Source organism: Convolutriloba macropyga, chromosome 4 (assembly GCF_964194025.1).
Source record: "Convolutriloba macropyga chromosome 4, txConMacr16.3, whole genome shotgun sequence".
Taxonomy (NCBI): Eukaryota; Metazoa; Xenacoelomorpha; order Acoela; family Convolutidae; genus Convolutriloba; species Convolutriloba macropyga.
Window position 1 is genome coordinate 20138468 of NC_134471.1, and position 18779 is coordinate 20157246.

General features: G+C 35.2%; 2 protein-coding genes across 3 annotated transcripts in view; one reads left to right on the forward strand and one right to left on the reverse strand.

The window, feature by feature from the left end:
- LOC142338016 (uncharacterized) overlaps positions 1-13240 on the forward strand; it is a 55072-nt gene extending 41832 nt beyond the window's left edge. Inside the window, exon 6 of the mRNA XM_075387649.1 lies at positions 13100-13240. Coding sequence (XP_075243764.1) covers positions 13100-13240 — 141 coding nt within the window. The remainder of the gene's footprint in view (positions 1-13099) is intronic.
- Positions 13241-14017: 777 nt separating this feature from the next.
- Positions 14018-14978, reverse strand: LOC142338308 (hydroperoxide isomerase ALOXE3-like). 2 transcript variants are annotated; one of them, XM_075387995.1, is made up of 2 exons: positions 14722-14978; positions 14018-14383 (listed from the first exon to the last, which is right to left on the reverse strand). In XM_075387995.1, exons 1-2 carry the CDS (start codon positions 14863-14865, stop codon positions 14072-14074), a joined length of 456 nt encoding a protein of 151 aa, XP_075244110.1. In that variant the 5' UTR covers positions 14866-14978; the 3' UTR covers positions 14018-14071. The 2 variants fall into 2 exon arrangements, with proteins under 2 accessions (XP_075244110.1, XP_075244111.1); XM_075387996.1 differs by having other exon boundaries at positions 14018-14393.
- Positions 14979-18779: the final 3801 nt, after the last annotated feature.

Sequence of the window (18779 nt, forward strand, 5' to 3'; positions counted from 1 at the left end):
AAACTAATGTACTTGTTCATTCTTATGCAAACAACAACTTTGTAAACAATCAGCATTTATTAATGAAATTATTTCGTTATTTCCTTACTCTTACCTATAGCAAAAATTTCGGTGACATTTTCATATCAGTTCATTTTTTCGGAATAACACTTTTTTGATAAATTTTTAGGAAACAATTTTTCTGTTAAATACATTTCAGAGCACTTCATCACTGAGTCTTTCAATTTTGCCAGAATTATCAAACTACTGAATTTAAATATCTTGAGACTCTTTTGGAGTACATTTACAATTAATTTTGTGTGTGATTTGTGATTGCAGTTGGATCAATGAGTGCAATCAAACGTCTTTATTGCATATTCTATCATTTTTAACCGTAATGAAGTTCATTTGTTTTTTTTTACGTTTACTAGTGCGCTGATTTTTAAAAAAACATATGCTTTTCAAGCTAAAGTTGTTGGTAAAAAATTGAATTAAGCACAACTCTAATGATAACATTACCTAAGTTCCCAAACAGTTGAAAAAAAATACATATCAAAAAAATTTTTTTTACCTGAGAAAAACTTTACTTGTGACAGAGTGGCGGAGTATTAGTCTACGGAAAAGTTGAGAAAACATCTATTTTAGAGCAATTTATAAGAAGACCTTGAGAACGGTCGCTTCTTTTTCTTTGAAATCTCTATAGCTTCGTGCGAAAGAGAAATTACCGAAATAACTGAAAAAGAGCATAGCTCAAATTGAAAAAAATTTCTATAGTTGTTACGATTTCCAAGTAATTATTCTAATCCGCAGATCAAAACCGAGGGCCAATAAAAAGCATACTAGTATTGAAGTCGGAGAAAGTTACAGATTTATACAGAGTCATTTCTAAAAAGTTAAAATTTGTAATAATTGATTACGTACATTTTTTTTGAGTTATTCCTTCTTGTTAGTATTATCCTTATTGTCAACGAGCAAGTGCAAGGAGGATTTATGTTTTGAGGAGAACGATTTGGTAGTGCTTGTGAGTACACCAGAATCACAAAAGCAACAGCTGAGTAAACGAAAAATCCAAATCATACAAAAACAGATTTTTTTATTATTTTTTTAACCTTTTATTCGTTTTCTACTGTTGAAAAAGAAACAACTCAAAAATGGAAGCTAACACGAACGTGGATCAACTAAAAGAGATGCAATTGCGGGAAAAACTTCGTTGCAAGAACAGGTTAATGAATTACAAAGGCAACTAGATGAATTAATGGGCAAAAATTTTCGCTATAAAACGAGGATAGAAAAACTTTAAATTGAGCAAAAAAATTTGCAAGACGGAATTCGTGCCCAAGAGCAATACAGTAAAAAAGACAAGTTGGACATTTGTAACCCACCAATGATGCGCAACGCAGCGAAAACGTACTTCTCTCTGATTCTTTGAAAAATATCTCGGGATAAGACTACATGAAACGAGAACAAAAGCTTGCCATATACTCCCTGCGACTGGAAATGATTATGTATTGCCATCAGTTATCATCAAATTCTTTTACTTTGACGATAAGAGCAATGTCTACAAGTCACGCAAATTATTAAAGAAAAGAAAAAACGAGATAAGTGGTCGAAACATTTATATTCATGAGCACTTGCCAAAAGTTGATGCTGAAATGAAAAATGAAGCTAACAAACAAGGTTTCATAACTTCAACAAACAACTGCAAAGTTTCTGTTCTGGTATCAAAGGCTAACAGCACGATCGGTTATCATCGTATCAACTATACGAGCGATCTTTCTAATGTTCCAAACGCTATCAAACGTAAAGATGCCAGTAATAAACGCAAACTGGAAAAAGACAACGATGGGAAATCAATTTAATCTCCCGACATGAAACTAGTCAACCAACATTAAACAAGAACAGTGAACCAAATACGAAATCATGACTGTGTATTTATTTGTTGAGACCAATTCAAACACATTTTGTTTCGTTTTGTGTATGCGATAAAATAACTTACTTAAAATAAGGTGCAAAGCAGAAAATGATTGGTCTTCTTTCAAAATAAGAGCTTCTTACTGGAAACTGTTTCGCGAATTGACTAGTTAAATGAATTTATTAGACGATTTTCATCGTACCTTTTTTATTTTGTTTTGTTTTCTTTTTTTTTTCTAAAGGCAACAAGAATAGCGATATCCGCTTCTCTTGCTGCCTGAGGATATTACAAAAAAAATATTACTCCTTGGTTTTGCGACATCCGCATTGTCCAACTTTAATTCAAGTTTTTTTCTTATCATTTTCAGACAATTCAACTGCGACATCCGCACTGAACTTTCTGAAAAGTGAGTGGTGGGTTTTCTGTCAAGTTGAGCGATATCCGCTCTTCTTGTACGCAGATGACGACACTGTAATTACCAATTAGATTCACAATAACGGATACAACAGAAAAAAATATATAAAAATTAAAATGGGGGAAAACGATCACTACGTTCTCTTTAACGAACAACGATGTCTTCAACACATAGTCTACTTCTTCAAAACATAAGGTCTCTAAGAACAAAGATTGTTGAGCTGCAGATTCAAATAAAATCGTTGAATTCGCAGCCATCTTTTCTTTGCTTGACTGAAACATGGTTATCGGACAATCATACGAATCACCTGTTCAAAATTGACGGATATAATGAACCATTAACATGCAACCGTCAACAAAAAGGGGTGGTAAGGCTATTATCTCAGAGAAAGGAGTAGTGATAGAACTTCACAAAAAAACACAAAATAACAATATACAAATTTCAACAGCCAAGAACTCTGGAGCCGTTGCTATCTATGTAACGGCTGTTTACATGAAACCTGATGCTCCTGTAAACGATTCATTGATTGCGCTTGAAAACCATCTTAGTCATATCTACTTACAACCAGATGACATAAATATTCTATGGGGTGACGTTAACATTGATCACATCAGGGAATCGAGCAGAAAAACTAGTCTTCAAAATAGTCTCAGTTGTTTTGGTTTGCAATTTTTGAACTCAAATAAACCAACGAGAGAAACTGAGCAGAATAGTTCAGTCATTGATGTCGTCTCCTCTAATAAACAATTCCAAGTAGAAATTTTAGAGACATCAATAACTGAACTATTCTGCTCAGTTTCTCTCGTTGGTTTATTTGAGTTCAAAAATTGCAAACCAAAACAACTGAGACTATTTTGAAGACTAGTTTTTCTGCTGGATTCCCTGATGTGATCAATACATCATTATACTCTAACGGTACCGAGAGTTGCAATCGGATTACAGGAAGATAGGAGAAATACCCGTTATCGAAAATGGAATTTGCTGAAGAACCGCGAATCGAAAGAAAAACTGAATTTTCTGACGCTTATTGAGCTGCAAAAGTCCAAAAAACTATTTGAAACGAAGGATATACACTCATGCTCTGAACAGTTTAACATGAAAGTACAGGAAATAGTGAAAAAATTTATTCCAGAAAAAATTAAAACACCAGGACAAAACAAAAATTGGGTTGACAACCAAATCGAAAACAAAAAACAGCTTTCGTATGAAAAATACAAAATTGAGAGTTCACTGGAAAATTGGGAGCGTTATTGCGCTGTAAAAAGGCGGCTAAGAAAAATTGTCGACAAAAAGAAACAATAACCTTTTCAAACACTAATTGCTGCCTAAAGCAAGTCAAATAATAAATCTTTTTTCGAAACATTTAATCTTCTAACAGGGAAAGAATTTGGATCAAAGCCAAATTTGACTGTCCAGCAATGCCAGGAGTTTAATCAGTTTTTTACTTCTGTCGCAGAGAAAATGAACAAAAAATTTAATGGCTATTGGAATCCTGACAAAATTCCGCAAGTGCGCTGCTCAATGTATCTTCCAAATGTTACTAACGATGAGGTTGAAAAAATTGTAATGTCTCTAATAACAAAATACACAAGTGACTGTTTTGAGATAAGTATTTTCGTAATACAGTCTTTACTTTTCGGGATTCTAGACACACTGACATTTCTCATTATTAAAGCACTGAAAGCAGAAACATTCCGGGAATGCTTGAAGAGGGCAGTTGTTGTCCCATTTTTTAAGTCTGGAAATGTTTCTGAAGCTAATAATTACAGACCCATTTCTTTATTACCTGCCATATCGAAAGTCTTTGAAGAGATTTTCTACATAAGAATGACCAGTTTTCTCAAACATACAAATCAACTGCACAACAATCAGTTTGGTTTTCGATCAAAACTGGGCACAATAGATCATTCAATTCTCGTAGAAAAGTTGCGGAGAATGGGATTCCCTGGACCTATCAATACCTTACTAAAAAGCTATCTAACAAAAAGACAACAAAAAATACGTTGCGGAGATACTGAATCCTCATTTTTACTTTAAGAAGAGGTGTACCTCAAGGCTCAATTACTGTTTATCCTGTATGTAAACGATCTTCCGGAGGCTACAGCGAACCTAACAATGGCCCTTTACGCCGATGACACAGCTTTGATACAACTCAGTCAATCAGATCTTAGTCAGTTTGTCTTAGGCATGAAACAAACAATTGATTGGTTGGACAAAAATAAATTAACTTTGAACTTCGATAAGACTTTTTTATTCAGTTTTCAGAAAAGGGTGGAAACAAAAGCAATTAAATATCATTTGAGAGCATTTGAGAGAAATCACATTGAAAACAAAAAATTGGTGAGGTGTCTTGGAATCCTGATTGACGAAAAACTAAATTATAAAGATCACATTCAGTGTTTGATTCATAAAATGGATGTTTTTTGTGCTACATTCTATAAGCCGATAACTGTCTTACACAAAAATCAACTAAATTTTGCGCAAATAAACTTATGTGCAACCAATCTTACAGTATGGAGTTTTAATCTATGGTACAGCTGCAAAGTGTGACATCAAGAAACTTAATAACAAAATCAAACATCTAGTGAGAACTATATATGGGAAACGTAAATTTGAGTCAATTGAAAACTTCAGAATTGCAGCAAAAAATTATAACATAGAAGAGTTACATTTATATGAGCTATTGAAATTAGTTATTAAAAAATAAGGGAGTTAAATGAGCACAGTACAAAAAAAGCTTTTTGCGAATGAACGAATTAAACAAAATTAAAATTAAGACCCAGAGAACATTTGCAAAACACTTAAAATTTTTGTGTGAAGGACCAGTTATAATTAAGATCACTTCAACAAGAGCCAGAAAACTGTTGGTAAAAATACTAAAATTTCAACCTCGTTTCATTGAAGAAATAGCAAAATTGTCTGTAATAGGTTGAAAAGATTTTGCTCATTGGTTCCGTGATAACTTTATATTAGGCAGTGCTGATTTGTTAGAAGGTTTCTACTGAGTTTCTTCCTCTTCACGTTTTTCCGAACAAATGATTGAAATAAATCAAGACGCTAAATTTTCTGCTTCATGAGGCACCACATGACAAGGCAACACTGCCTTTTGGTGTTCTCTCGGTTCAGTAAGTGTGTATAAAAAATATACTTTTTTTTGTTTGTCTGTTCCGAAAACAATATATTATTATTATTATTATTATTATTTTTATTATTATTTTTATTATTATTATTATTAATATTATTATTATTATTATTATTATTTTTATTATTCTTATTATTATTATTATTATTATTATTATTATTATTATTATTATTATTATTATTATTATTATTATTATTATTATTATTATTATTATTATTATTATTAATTATTATTATTATTATTATTATTATTATTATTATTATTATTATTATTATTATTATTATTGGTATTATTATTATTATTATTATTATTATTATTATTATTATTATTATTATTATTATTATTATTATTATTATTATTATTATTATTATTATTATTATTATTATTATTATTATTATTATTATTATTATTATTATTATTATTATTATTATTATTATTATTATTATTTAGAGAATTATCAAAAAAATGCAGGCTGGGTTTCACTTGAATGGTAAATTTGATAACCATGCCGGATCATATGGTGCTGTCTGTTTCATACTTTCCTACACCTGACAGGATTCTACGGGGAATAGATTTGTCTTTGGAGTCGCGTAAAAGTAGCTCCACATACTTTGCTTGTTGAGAATCGACATATGTGTTTTCTCTAAAAGAAAACTTTATTCAAACATCCTAATCAAACAGTTCTTGGATGTTCTATACCTTGTGAGGCAACTGAAAACTGATCAAGTGATGATCTAACTATTTCGTACACCATAAATAAACTTCTCTTGCATCACTTGATAACAAAAAATGAAAAATTTATTATTATTGCTATTACTAATATTCAGTAACTTTTTGAAGCAATCCAAGAGTACAAAGATTTCGACTAAAATTTAAATGCTGCCAACTCGACAAATCACACAAAAACAGAACTTTTAAGAATTGAATGATCAAAAACAGAAAAAAAATGCCGCATAAAATTTATTCCAATAAAAAACTGAGTCATATCGTTTGGTGCTGTAAGATGTCCTAATTAAATTGCAGTACTTTTGCAGTTTTTCCCGTAAATCATACTTTTAGGACTCTAATTTTGTTTTTAAGGAATACATATCAACTCGCCATTTTTTGCAGTGAAATTGTTAGCTCGCGCTCTTTAGTTTGATTATGCGTTGGGTACAAGCTTTCCAATTTTTCTTTGCGGAAAAATTTTATATTTACATATATTGCAATTATTACAAATTTGATGTAAACGAATCGGAATTAAAGTTTGAAAAGCAAAAAAAATGGTTCTTTTCTGATGCTGCAATCCACTTAACAGGCCGAAAATTTTCCTTTCCAGTAGTATAATTTAATGTGTTGCACTGCAGAAGAACAAAACCAACAAACTAATTGTATTTTGCTATCTTAAGTGGCCTTTAGTCGAGATCTGATGTTTGAAAATGATTGGGTTGAAAACAAAAAACATCTTTCGTATAAAAAATACAAAATTGAGAGTTCACTGGAAAATTGGGAGCGTTATTGCGCTGTAAAAAGGCGGCTAAGAAAAATTGTCGACAAAAAGAAACAATAACATTTTCAAACACTAATTGCTGCCTAAACAAGTCAAATAATAAATCTTTTTTCGAAACAATTAATCTTCTAACAGGGAAAGAATTTGGATCAAAGCCAAATTTGACTGTCCAGCAATGCCAGGAGTTTAATCAGTTTTTTACTTCTGTCGCAGAGAAAATGAACAAAAAATTTAATGGCTATTGGAATCCTGACAAAATTCCGCAAGTGCGCTGCTCAATGTATCTTCCAAATGTTACTAACGATGAGGTTGAAAAAATTGTAATGTCCCTAATAACAAAATACACAAGTGACTGTTTTGAGATAAGTATTTTCGTAATACAGTCTTTACTTTTCGTGATTCTAGACACACTGACATTTCTCATTATTAAAGCACTGAAAGCAGAAACATTCCCGGAATGCTTGAAGAGGGCAGTTGTTGTCCCATTTTTTAAGTCTGGAAATGTTTTTGAAGCTAATAATTACAGACCCATTTCTTTATTACCTGCCATATCGAAAGTCTTTGAAAAGATTTTCTACATAAGAATGACCAGTTTTCTCAAACATACAAATCAACTGCTCAACAATCAGTTTGGTTTTCGATCAAAACTGGGCACCATAGATCATTCAATTCTCGTTGAAAAGTTGCGGAGAATGGGATTCCCTGGACATATCAATACCTTACTAAAAAGCTATCTAACAAAAAGACAACGAAAAATACGTTGCGGAGATACTGAATCCTCATTTTTACTTTAAGAAGAGGTGTACCTCAAGGCTCAATTACTGTTTATCTTGTATGTAAACGATCTTCCGGATGCTACAGCGAACCTAACAATGGCCCTTTACGCCGATGACACAGCTTTGATACAACTCAGTCAATCAGATCTTAGTCAGCTTGTCTTAGGCATGAAACAAACAATTGATTGGTTGGACAAAAATAAATTAACTTTGAACTTCGATAAGACTTTTTTATTCAGTTTTCAGAAAAGGGTGGAAAAAAAAGCAATTAAATATCCTTTGAAAGCATTTGAGAGAAATCACATTGAAAACAAAAAATCGGTGAGGTGTCTTGGAATCCTGATTGACGAAAAACTAAATTATAAAGATCACATTCAGTGTTTGATTCATAAAATGAATGTTTTTTGTGCTACATTCTATAAGCCGAGAACTGTCTTACACGAAAATCAACTAAATTTTGCGCAAAAATCTTATGTGCAACCAATCTTACAGTATGGAGTTTTAATCTATGGTACAGCTGCAAAGTGTGACATCAAGAAACTTAATAACAAAATCAAACATCTAGTGAGAACTATATATGGGAAACGTAAATTTGAGTCAATTGAAAACTTCAGAATTGCAGCAAAAATTTATAACATAGAGGAGTTACATTTATATGAGCTATTGAAATTAGTTATTGAAAAATAAGGGAGTTAAATGAGCACAGTACAAAAAATGCTTTTTGCGAATGAACGAATTAAACAAAATTAAAATTAAGACACAGAAAATATTTGCAAAACCCTTAAAATTTTTGTGTGAAGGACCAGTTATAATTAAGATCACTTCAACAAGAGCCAGAAAACTGTTGGTAAAAATACTAAAATTTCAACCTCGTTTCATTGAAGAAATAGCAAAATTGTCTGTAATAGGTTGAAAAAATTTTGCTCATCGGTTCCGTGATAACTTTATATTAGGCAGTGCTGATTTGTGAGAAGGTTTCTACTGAGTTTCTTCCTCTTCACGTTTTTCCGAACAAATGATTGAAATAAATCAAGACGCTAAATTTTCTGCTTCATGAGGCACCACATGACAAGGCAACACTGCCTTTTGGTGTTCTCTCGGTTCAGTAAGTGTGTATACAAAAAGTGTAAAAATATATACTTTTTTCTGTTTGTCTGTTCCGAAAACAATTTATTATTATTATTATTATTATTATTATTATTATTATTTTTATTATTATTATTATTATTATTATTATTATTATTAATATTTTTATTATTATTATTATTATTATTATTATTATTATTATTAATATTGTTATTATTATTATTATTATTATTATTATTATTATTATTAGTATTATTATTATTATTATAATTGTTATTATTATTATTATTATTATTATTATTATTATTATTATTATTATTATTATTATTATTATTATTATTATTATTATTATTATTATTATTATTATTATTATTATTATTATTATTATTATTATTATTATTATTATTATTATTATTATTATTATTATTATTATTATTATTATTATTATTATTATTATATTATTATTATTTAGAGAATTATCAAAAAAGTGCAGGCTGGGTTTCACTTGAATGGTAAATTTGATAACCATGCCGGATCATATGGTGCTGTCTGTTTTATACTTTCCTACACCTGACAGGATTCTACGGGGAATAGATTTGTCTGGTAGCGCGTAAAAGTAGCGCCACATACTTTGCTTGTTGAGAATCGACATATGTGTTTTCTCTAAAAGAAAACTTCATTCAAACATCCTAATCAAACAGTTCTTGGATATTCTATACCTTGTGAGGCAACTGAAAACGGATCAAGTGATGATCTAACTATTTCGTACACCATAAATAAACTTCTCTTGCATCACTTGATAACAAAAAATGAAAAATTTATTATTATTACTATTACTAATATTCAGTAACTTTTTGAAGCAATCTAAGAGTACAAAGATTTCGACTAAAATTTAAATGCTGCCAACCCGACAAATCACACAAAAACAGAACCTTTAAGAAATGAACGATCAAAAACAGAAAAAAAAATGCGGGTTAAAATTTATTCCCATAAAAACTGAGTCACATCGTTTGGAGCTGTACGGTTTCGTAATTATATTGCAGTACTTTTGCAGTTTTTCCCGTAAATCATACTTTTAGGACTCTATTTTTGTTTTTAAGGAATACTTATCAACTCGCCATTTTTTGCAGTGAAATTGTTAGCTCGCGCTCTTTAGTTTCATTATGCGTTGGACACAAGCTTTCCAATTTTTCTTTGCGGAAAAATTTTATATTTACATATTTTGCAATTATTACAAATTTGAAGTAAACGAATCGGAATTAAAGTTTGAAAAGCAAAAAAATGGTTCTATTCCGATGCTCCAATCCACTTAACAGGCCGAAAATTCTCCTTTCCAGTAGTATAATTTAATGTGTTGCACTGCAGAAGAACAAAACCAACAAACTAATTGTAATTTGCAATCTTAAGTGGCCTTTAGGGAAGAAGTTAGTCGAGATCTGATGTTTCTCAATTCAAACATCCAAATTCTATTTTTCGCATGTTAGATTTTCTCTCAGAAAATAATATTCCCATGACATTGTGAAAAAGCTGTAAAAGTAGAATCTACAAAAATTCGTACCCATGAGAAATATCGTCTTGTCACTGTCTTTTAATTTTTTGATGTAGTTGATCTACTCGATCTACGTTTATTTTTTCTACTCTTTGAAAGCTTGGAAAGTTATCCGTCCGTTCTAGCAGAACGCTGAGTGAATACTTCCCAAGACCCTTGCACTATTTTGTGCAGATTAATAGGAATTGAATGTAGAATGAAAAGTTTTGAAGACTAAGGTTTAGGCTTATTGAATATCAAAATGGCGTATAGAAGACACAATGAAAAAATATACGATCAGAAGGAAGAATTAAAACCTTACAATTGATCGGAATGACCACTAAAAATTTTCGTGAAAGTACCACGTGAAAGTTTCAGACGCAAAAAAGTGGCTGTAGTCACCAAAAAAGAGCCAAAGATCAGTCTTAAATGTAGGGAATAGTAAGAAAAGGGGCAGCTGAGAACAGGATACTGTAGGCCTAATGCTGTTCCGCTGTCATTGTTAGAACCATTATTATTATTATCATTAACAAGGTAACGATTGAGCCAAGTGCTGAGGAATTTCTGCCAGAAGCTCTTATGTTTTTGATTGAAATGACTTTAATGTGCAACGGGAAGTTGACAAAAAGCAAAATGGGTGCTGTCCTGCTGTCCTGCGAAAAACGGTGTGCCACGACTGTAAAATTTTTGGAGCCTGGTACGGCCCCCTTCTCGGTAATAAAGCTTCAGACAAGAAAAGCAAACTCAAAAGTGCAATCTGCTAAAAATATGAACTGGGATTACGACTTGGACTGCAACCTGAGCGAGATCTTGATAGCGCATAAAAATATGAGTCATTGTTTTGGCCGACAATATACCTTTTTTAAAGCTCCACGTTTTATGAAGGACAATACCATTAAGTAATGGTTAAGTGACTCTACTTGAAGTCACTGATAACTTCTGGCGTTTCGAGAGCCGCGAAGCGCTACGAGATAATAAGTCAGAATTTCAAAGTGACTTCTGCAGAGTCACTTAACCATGCTTAAAAATCGAAACGCGCACGTTTTATAATGATGAAAGTCAACGAAATTCAACTCCTGGCTAAGCAGCGACTCCTGGCATTCTGACTTCTGGCGTTGCGGACTTTCGTCATTTAAAAATGTGCATGTGAATGTTTTAATTTTTAAGCGGTTAGTGGTGGAGTTCTAACTGATGGAAAAGACTCGAAGCAAGTATTGCTGTTAAATTATTCAGTCTGAAACATCATGAATATACCAAAATACTATTTTGTTAGTTCAGCATAATATTTGAAGGAAAACTTCGATGTCAAGGGAAGTAGATTCTTTTGGTCTTTTCCGTTTGTGCTGCCAAGCTTATTGGGTGCAAATTATTTGCACCCCAAGATGAAATTGTTATAATTGCTTATTTTTTAATGAAATAGCACGTGCTATGTAATTGGGGTTGCAAAACATACTGAGGACTCAAACGGAAAAGTTTTTCAGAAAAATAGACGTTTACTTTTTCTTAGTCATTCAAGTGCATCAGCAGAAAGACTACTTCTTGAGAAGCAACAACTTTCTTCACCCCCAGATGAAAAGCATAATACAGGGAACAATAAACCGCCTGTTCCGAGCCACTAGCAATTGGGAAGCGTTCCATGACGTATTGACCAAAAATGAAGAAATTTGGGAACGTAATCGATATCCTAGGCATTGGGTAGGTGGGTAGGTAATATTGTCAAGGATGCAATTAACCAGCTGCTAATGAAAGAACAAATAAAAAGATATAACGAAGGTGTAGTCGTAAAACAGCAGAAACAACAATTCGCATTACAGTACAGAGGCAACATCTCTAATGAATTTGTTTAAAAGCTGAACAAAATTGATCCTGTACAGACAATTTTTACCACTCGCAAACTTAAGAGCTGTTTACCAAGTCTTAAGTCTAGCTTTGATAAAAACCTCAAAACCCACGTGGTTTATGAACTCACTTGTAATGGATGCAAATCCATCTATGTAGGGCAGACATGCCGACATATTACCAAAAGGGTTGCAGAGCATGCCAAAGCGGACTCACCGATGGGAATAAATGCAATTGAGTGCAGCGGTGACCAAACAGCTTTCCAGTGGTGACCATTGTGGCAACCATCTAAGTTAATGGCACTAGAGGCGCTCTATATAAGAACATTGAAACCAGCCATCAACACGCGCGCGCGACGAATACCGAACACGAGAATTGACACTGAAAGCTTAATTTGATGGTTTGGAGATAAAATTCAAACTTGAAAGAAAGACACGTTATGAAACAAAAATTTCAACTTTACAATTGAACAAACCAAAGTAAGTTTAAGGTAATTTATGTAGGTTTTTTAATAAAAAACATGTTGATATGCATCTGCTACATCAAATCGAAAATGTATATTTACTCAGATGTAAAAATTTTGTAGATACGATTGTAGATATGACAAAATTCGTTTTAAATTTCCTCGAATGATTGATTTTATTGATTTGCATTTTATCTTCTGGCTTTTCATTTTAGCATTTTGTATTGTTTATAACCTGACGATGAACTCAGAGTTCGAAAAACTTCGTAAGAAAGTTTGCAATTGACAATCCTTTTTTAAATCTTTTTTCACAACAATGCCAGATACTCCTAAATTTTTGCGTGCTCTTGTTTGCTTATAAAAAAGAATTGGACTGTGTTGTTGAAGAAGTAGTCCCTTCAACGGTTGGTTATCACTACTTTTTGGGATGACTAGATGTTTTCCCTGTTGGATCTATTGGTTCTGTTCAGACTGTATATAAGCTCCTGAAGGTGTTCTGTACAGACTACCCAAAACAGCTCAGACTTCAGACTTCCGACTGTATACTGAACTATGATCAGGCTATCCAGTCTCTTGCCCCGGCTCCGAATAGTCTGAGCACATACTCGTGACTGAGCCCTGAGAAGGTTTATCCAGACAGTAGATTAGCTTAAAACACTCACGTGCACATTTTAAAATGCCGAAAGTCTGCAGTGCCAGAAGTTAAAATTCCAGAAGCTACTACTTAGCCAGAAGTTGACTTCCCTTGACTTTCGTCATTTTAAAATGGGCACGTGAGTGTTTTGAGCATGGTTAAGTGACTCTGCAGAAGTCACTTCAAAATTTTGACTTAATATCTCGAACTGCTTCGCGGTTCTCGATAAACACCAGAAGTGCTCAGTGATTTCAAGCAGAGTCAAATAACCGTTTCTTCTAGACTGAGTCAAAAGGTCGTGTTTTACCCGGTGTATGTCGTGCATTTGAATCTGGGTATGTTAAATTTAGTGATTGCACAACTAAACGTGGCGCTCAAAAAAAATAACGGAACCGGCTTTTAACGGAACCACACCCAATCGCCTCCCCATCTACCACTTTGAGTGTTTACATCTTAATATTGATGTTTGTGTTAACACTCGCTAGTTCTATCATCAGGTTATCATGCAAACCGCATAATTGTTTCTGAAACGCTCATCACCTCACTCAAAACACAAACTTCAGTGAAAAACAAATCAATAGCTTACGGGCGGGAGGTAGTTGTTCTCGCGTTTTTTCCATAATAGCCCTCACCCCAGGAAGTTATAGCCCTCATTATGTTGTTTACATCATGCAGAGGGGCTATACGCTCGCCCACTAAGATGGGGTGCTTTAAGGACTCAAATTTAGCTTAGTTTTTATCCGCGATTGAAAGATGGGCTCCAAAAATCTGAATTCGAAGTTACAATGAATGATTACAAATTTATAATTCAATTACTGTGTAGCTCATATATGGGTCCAACCTTGATCCATTTATCAACTGGAAACTCGATCTTGCTTTTGCCATTTCCGTCATTGTAATCCACAACTATTTTCTCAAGATACCAGTCGGGTGCAAAACCACAGGGTCCTTTTAAATTCAGATAGAGTTTCTTCAGCTTGCCCAAGTTACTGGGCAACATTTTGGGGTAATATCCAACTTTACCCGCCTCGAAATCGTTGCCTTTGGAGTCCAACCCGAGCCAATTGGAGTTCTTATTCTCCCCCACGACTTGGATGAAAACATTACAACTGGTCCCCGCCTTTTTGGGTCTTTACCATTATAGTGGCATGTCTCAGTGCTCATATAAGGTATATGAGCCCCCCCCCCAATAACTGCAAAATGTACCATAATGGACGCTTCTTACATTTTTAAGTGGACGATAATAGACAGTTCTTACCTTTTAAAACCTACGACAACCGACTATTTGTCGTTTTAAAAACAACAAAAACACTGAAACTGCCGGCAAAAAACCCAAGGGTTTTGATCAGTTTGAACGAAGTAGATCGGAAGAAAATCGACGATTCCTTATGTGTGAAAATCATAAAATTCTCAACAAGGGCTATGATTCCGTGCGGAATTATAATGGGAAAGACTGGCCTTTTCTTTATCTCCTGTGTACACTTCGAACACATTTTCCAGTTTATCGCCACGCCGGTGATACGACGCAGTAATTGCAGCCAAACAAACCCATGTAGCAAAAAAAGTTGCCGCGTTCACTTTAATTGTATAAAAGAGCCCCATTTTGTAAACAAACTGCTTGGTTTGATTCACAATGTACACTCGAACTTGAGACAATAAGTTTTGAGCTGATAAATGAAAAATGGTTTGCTATAAACAATTGAACCTTTTTTAATGCAATTTACCGCAAATCTGGAAATAAAAGTCACAATCTCCAAAAACATAGTTGATTTATGCGGAATCATCCATTTGAACATCTTTTAATGATAAGGGCGCGCATAGGAATACATATTGTAAGAAGTAAGCTGGATCTATTCTGTAACATCCTCCTCCTCCTCCTCCTCCTCCTCCTCCTCCTCCTCCTCCTCCTCCTCCTCCTCCTCCTCCTCCTCCTCCTCCTCCTCCTCCTCCTCCTCCTCCTCCTCCTCCTCCTCCTCCTCCTCCTCCTCCTCCTCCTCCTCCTCCTCCTCCTCCTCCTCCTCCTCCTCCTCCTCCTCCTCCTCCTCCTCCTCCTCCTCCTCCTCCTCCTCCTCCTCCTCCTCCTCCTCCTCCTCCTCCTCCTCCTCCTCCTCCTCCTCCTCCTCCTCCTCCTCCTCCTCCTCCTCCTCCTCCTCCTCCTCCTCCTCCTCCTCCTCCTCCTCCTCCTCCTCCTCCTCCTCCTCCTCCTCCTCCTCCTCCTCCTCCTCCTCCTCCTCCTCCTCCTCCTCCTCCTCCTCCTCCTCCTCCTCCTCCTCCTCCTCCTCCTCCTCCTCCTCCTCCTCCTCCTCCTCCTCCTCCTCCTCCTCCTCCTCCTCCTCCTCCTCCTCCTCCTCCTCCTCCTCCTCCTCCTCCTCCTCCTCCTCCTCCTCCTCCTCCTCCTCCTCCTCCTCCTCCCCCAACCCCCAATTTAATGGGCGTTTTTAGTATAAAAATTAGGGGTCTTTCCGATAATAACCCCCCCCCCCTGTTTAGTGGTCAGATAACCTATAGCCCCGCCCCCAATTATGGTAAATATACCAAAGTGGGGGCCAATAATTTCATGGGGGGATGGCGGGCTATATTGGGGGCCTAAAAAGAGTGAATATTGAGATATTAAATTGGGAACAGGTACTTAGGGGTCTTTCTCTTTCCCATTATAGCCCCCCCACGAAAATATGGCCCCCCATTATGGAAAAATTACAAAGATTGGGGGGATATAGTTATCTGACCACTAAGCTGGGGGGCTATAATGGGAAAGACCCGTACTTAGTTACAATCATCACTCATCCTAGGAAATTATAGCCCCCATTATGTTTATATCAGGCGGATGGGCTATACGCTCGCCCACTAAGATGGGGTGCTTTAAGGACCCTCAAATTTAGCTTAATTTATACCCGCGATTGAAAGATGGGCTCCAAAAATCCGAATTACTAAGTTACTTGGTTACAAATTTATATTTCAACTACTCTGTAGCTCATATATGCGTGCGACATTGATCCATTTATCAATTGGAAACTCAATCTTGCTTTTGCCGTTTCCGTCATTGTAATCCACAACTATTTTCTCAAGATACCAGTCGGGTGCAAAACCACAGGGTCCTTTTAAATTCAGATAGAGTTTCTTCAGCTTGCCCAAGTTACTGGGCAACATTTTGGGGTAATATCCAACTTTACCCGCCTCGAAATCGTTGCCTTTGGAGTCCAACCCGAGCCAATTGGAGTTCTTATTCTCCCCCACGACTTGGATGAAAACATTACAACTGGTCCCCGCCTTGGTCCCCGCCTTTTTGGGTCTTTACCATTATAGTGGCATGTCTCAGTGCTCATATAAGGTATATGAGCCCCCCCCCCAATAACTGCAAAACTGCAAAATGTACCATAATGGACGCTTCTTACATTTTTAAGTGGACGATAATAGACAGTTCTTACCTATTAAAACCTACGACAACCGACAATTTGTCGTTTTAAAAACAACAAAAACACTGAAACTGCCGGCAAAAAACCCAAGGGTTTTGATCAGTTTGAACGAAGTAGATCGGAAGAAAATCGACGATTCCTTATGTGTGAAAATCATAAAATTCTCAACAAGGGCTATGATTCCGTGCGGAATTATAATGGGAAAGACTGGCCTTTTCTTTATCTCCTGTGTACACTTCGAACACATTTTCCAGTTTATCGCCACGCCGGTGATACGACGCAGTAATTGCAGCCAAACAAACCCATGTAGCAAAAAAAGTTGCCGCGTTCACTTTAATTGTATAAAAGAGCCCCATTTTGTAAACAAACTGCTTGGTGTGATTCACAATGTACACTCGAACTTGAGACAATAAGTTTTGAGCTGATAAATGAAAAATGGTTTGCTATAAACAATTGAACCTTTTTTAATGCAATTTACCGCAAATCTGGAAATAAAAGTCACAATCTCCAAAAACATAGTTGATTTATGCGGAATCATCCATTTGAACATCTTTTAATGATAAGGGCGCGCATAGGAATACATATTGTAAGAAGTAAGCTGGATCTATTCTGTAACATCCTCCTCCTCAACATGGATTTAAATTACTACGGCAATTTACTCATGGTTAATTGACTCTGCAGAAGTCACTTCGAAATTCTGACTTAATATCTCGAACCGCTTCTTGGTTCTCGATAAACGCCAGAAATTCTCAGTGACTTCAAGCAGAGTCACTTAACCATTACGTCACAATCTCCGAAATCGGAACCATCCATTATACGGAACCATCCATTTGAACATCTTTTAATGATAAGGGCGCGCAAAAGAAATACATATTGTAAGAAGTAAACTGGATCTATTCTGTAACATCCTCCTCCTACTACCCCAACCCCCAACTTAAAGGGCGTTTTTAGTGTAAAAATTAGGGGTCTTTACAATTATAGCCCCCCCCCCCCCGGCTTAGTAGTCAGATAACCTATAGCCCCCCAATCATGGTAAATATACAATAGTGGGGGGCAATAAATTCATGGGGTACGGGGGGCTACATTGGGGGGCCAGAAAAGAGTGGATATTGAGATATTTAATTGGGAACAAGTACTTAGGGGTAATTTACTTTACCATTCTCAAAATACACATATCCAATTTTTGCACAAAGAAATTCATCAAGACTAAGAATCCTAATCGATCTGCGACGAATCAAACATCTTCTTATACATGAGTAAGAGAACATTAACTTTGCAGTCCCGAAAAAGGCTGATGCAACTGCACACCTAGCTGGAAAGAGAATATTTGCCAAAATGGATTGCAGCCAAGCATATTTTTTTATTCAGTCGGCAGATGATTTGAGTACCCAATTACTAGCATTCAATTTTAGTGGACGTACTTTTGCCTTCAAACCTCAAGCTCACGGTCTCAGTTGCTCACCAACAGCATTCAGCTCCCGTGTTAGTAAACATTCGGAATCTGTAGTAGCAAATGACGAATGTTTTGTCTACTTTAATGAACGCGGTAGTCGTGCTATAGATGGAAACTCTCTCACAGATAACTAAGAACATATTTTTGCGTGCATAGAAAAATTGGCTGAGAAACTCTTTATTGAAAAATGTCAACTTGGAACAAAGGAAATCAAATCTCTTGGTCAACCAATTACGGAACATGGAATATGCCCAAACCGTGAACAACCTTTAAAAACCTTTGAAAACTATCAAGATGCCTAAAACGAATAAGCAAGTACGACGGCTTATCGTATTTGTCCAAAGTTTCCACAAATTCATAGCCAATATAGCTGTAAAGCTGTTACCATTCTTTAAACTTCTGAGAAATGACCAAGAATTTTTAATCAAAAAAGAACATCAAGAAAGCCTCGCTATATTGAAATCAGACTTCCCTCGCTCCTCTGAAATTTTCCTGAAAATGGCAAAATCTGGACGTCAATTAGTCATCGTCAGTGACGCGCGTTGTGTTGCCGCGGGATATATTCTTCTCATTGAAGACGAGGTTTGTCACTCTATTGACAAACGTGAAAAACTGTATGCTCCAGTTGCTTTTGGTTCACGTCTCTTCTC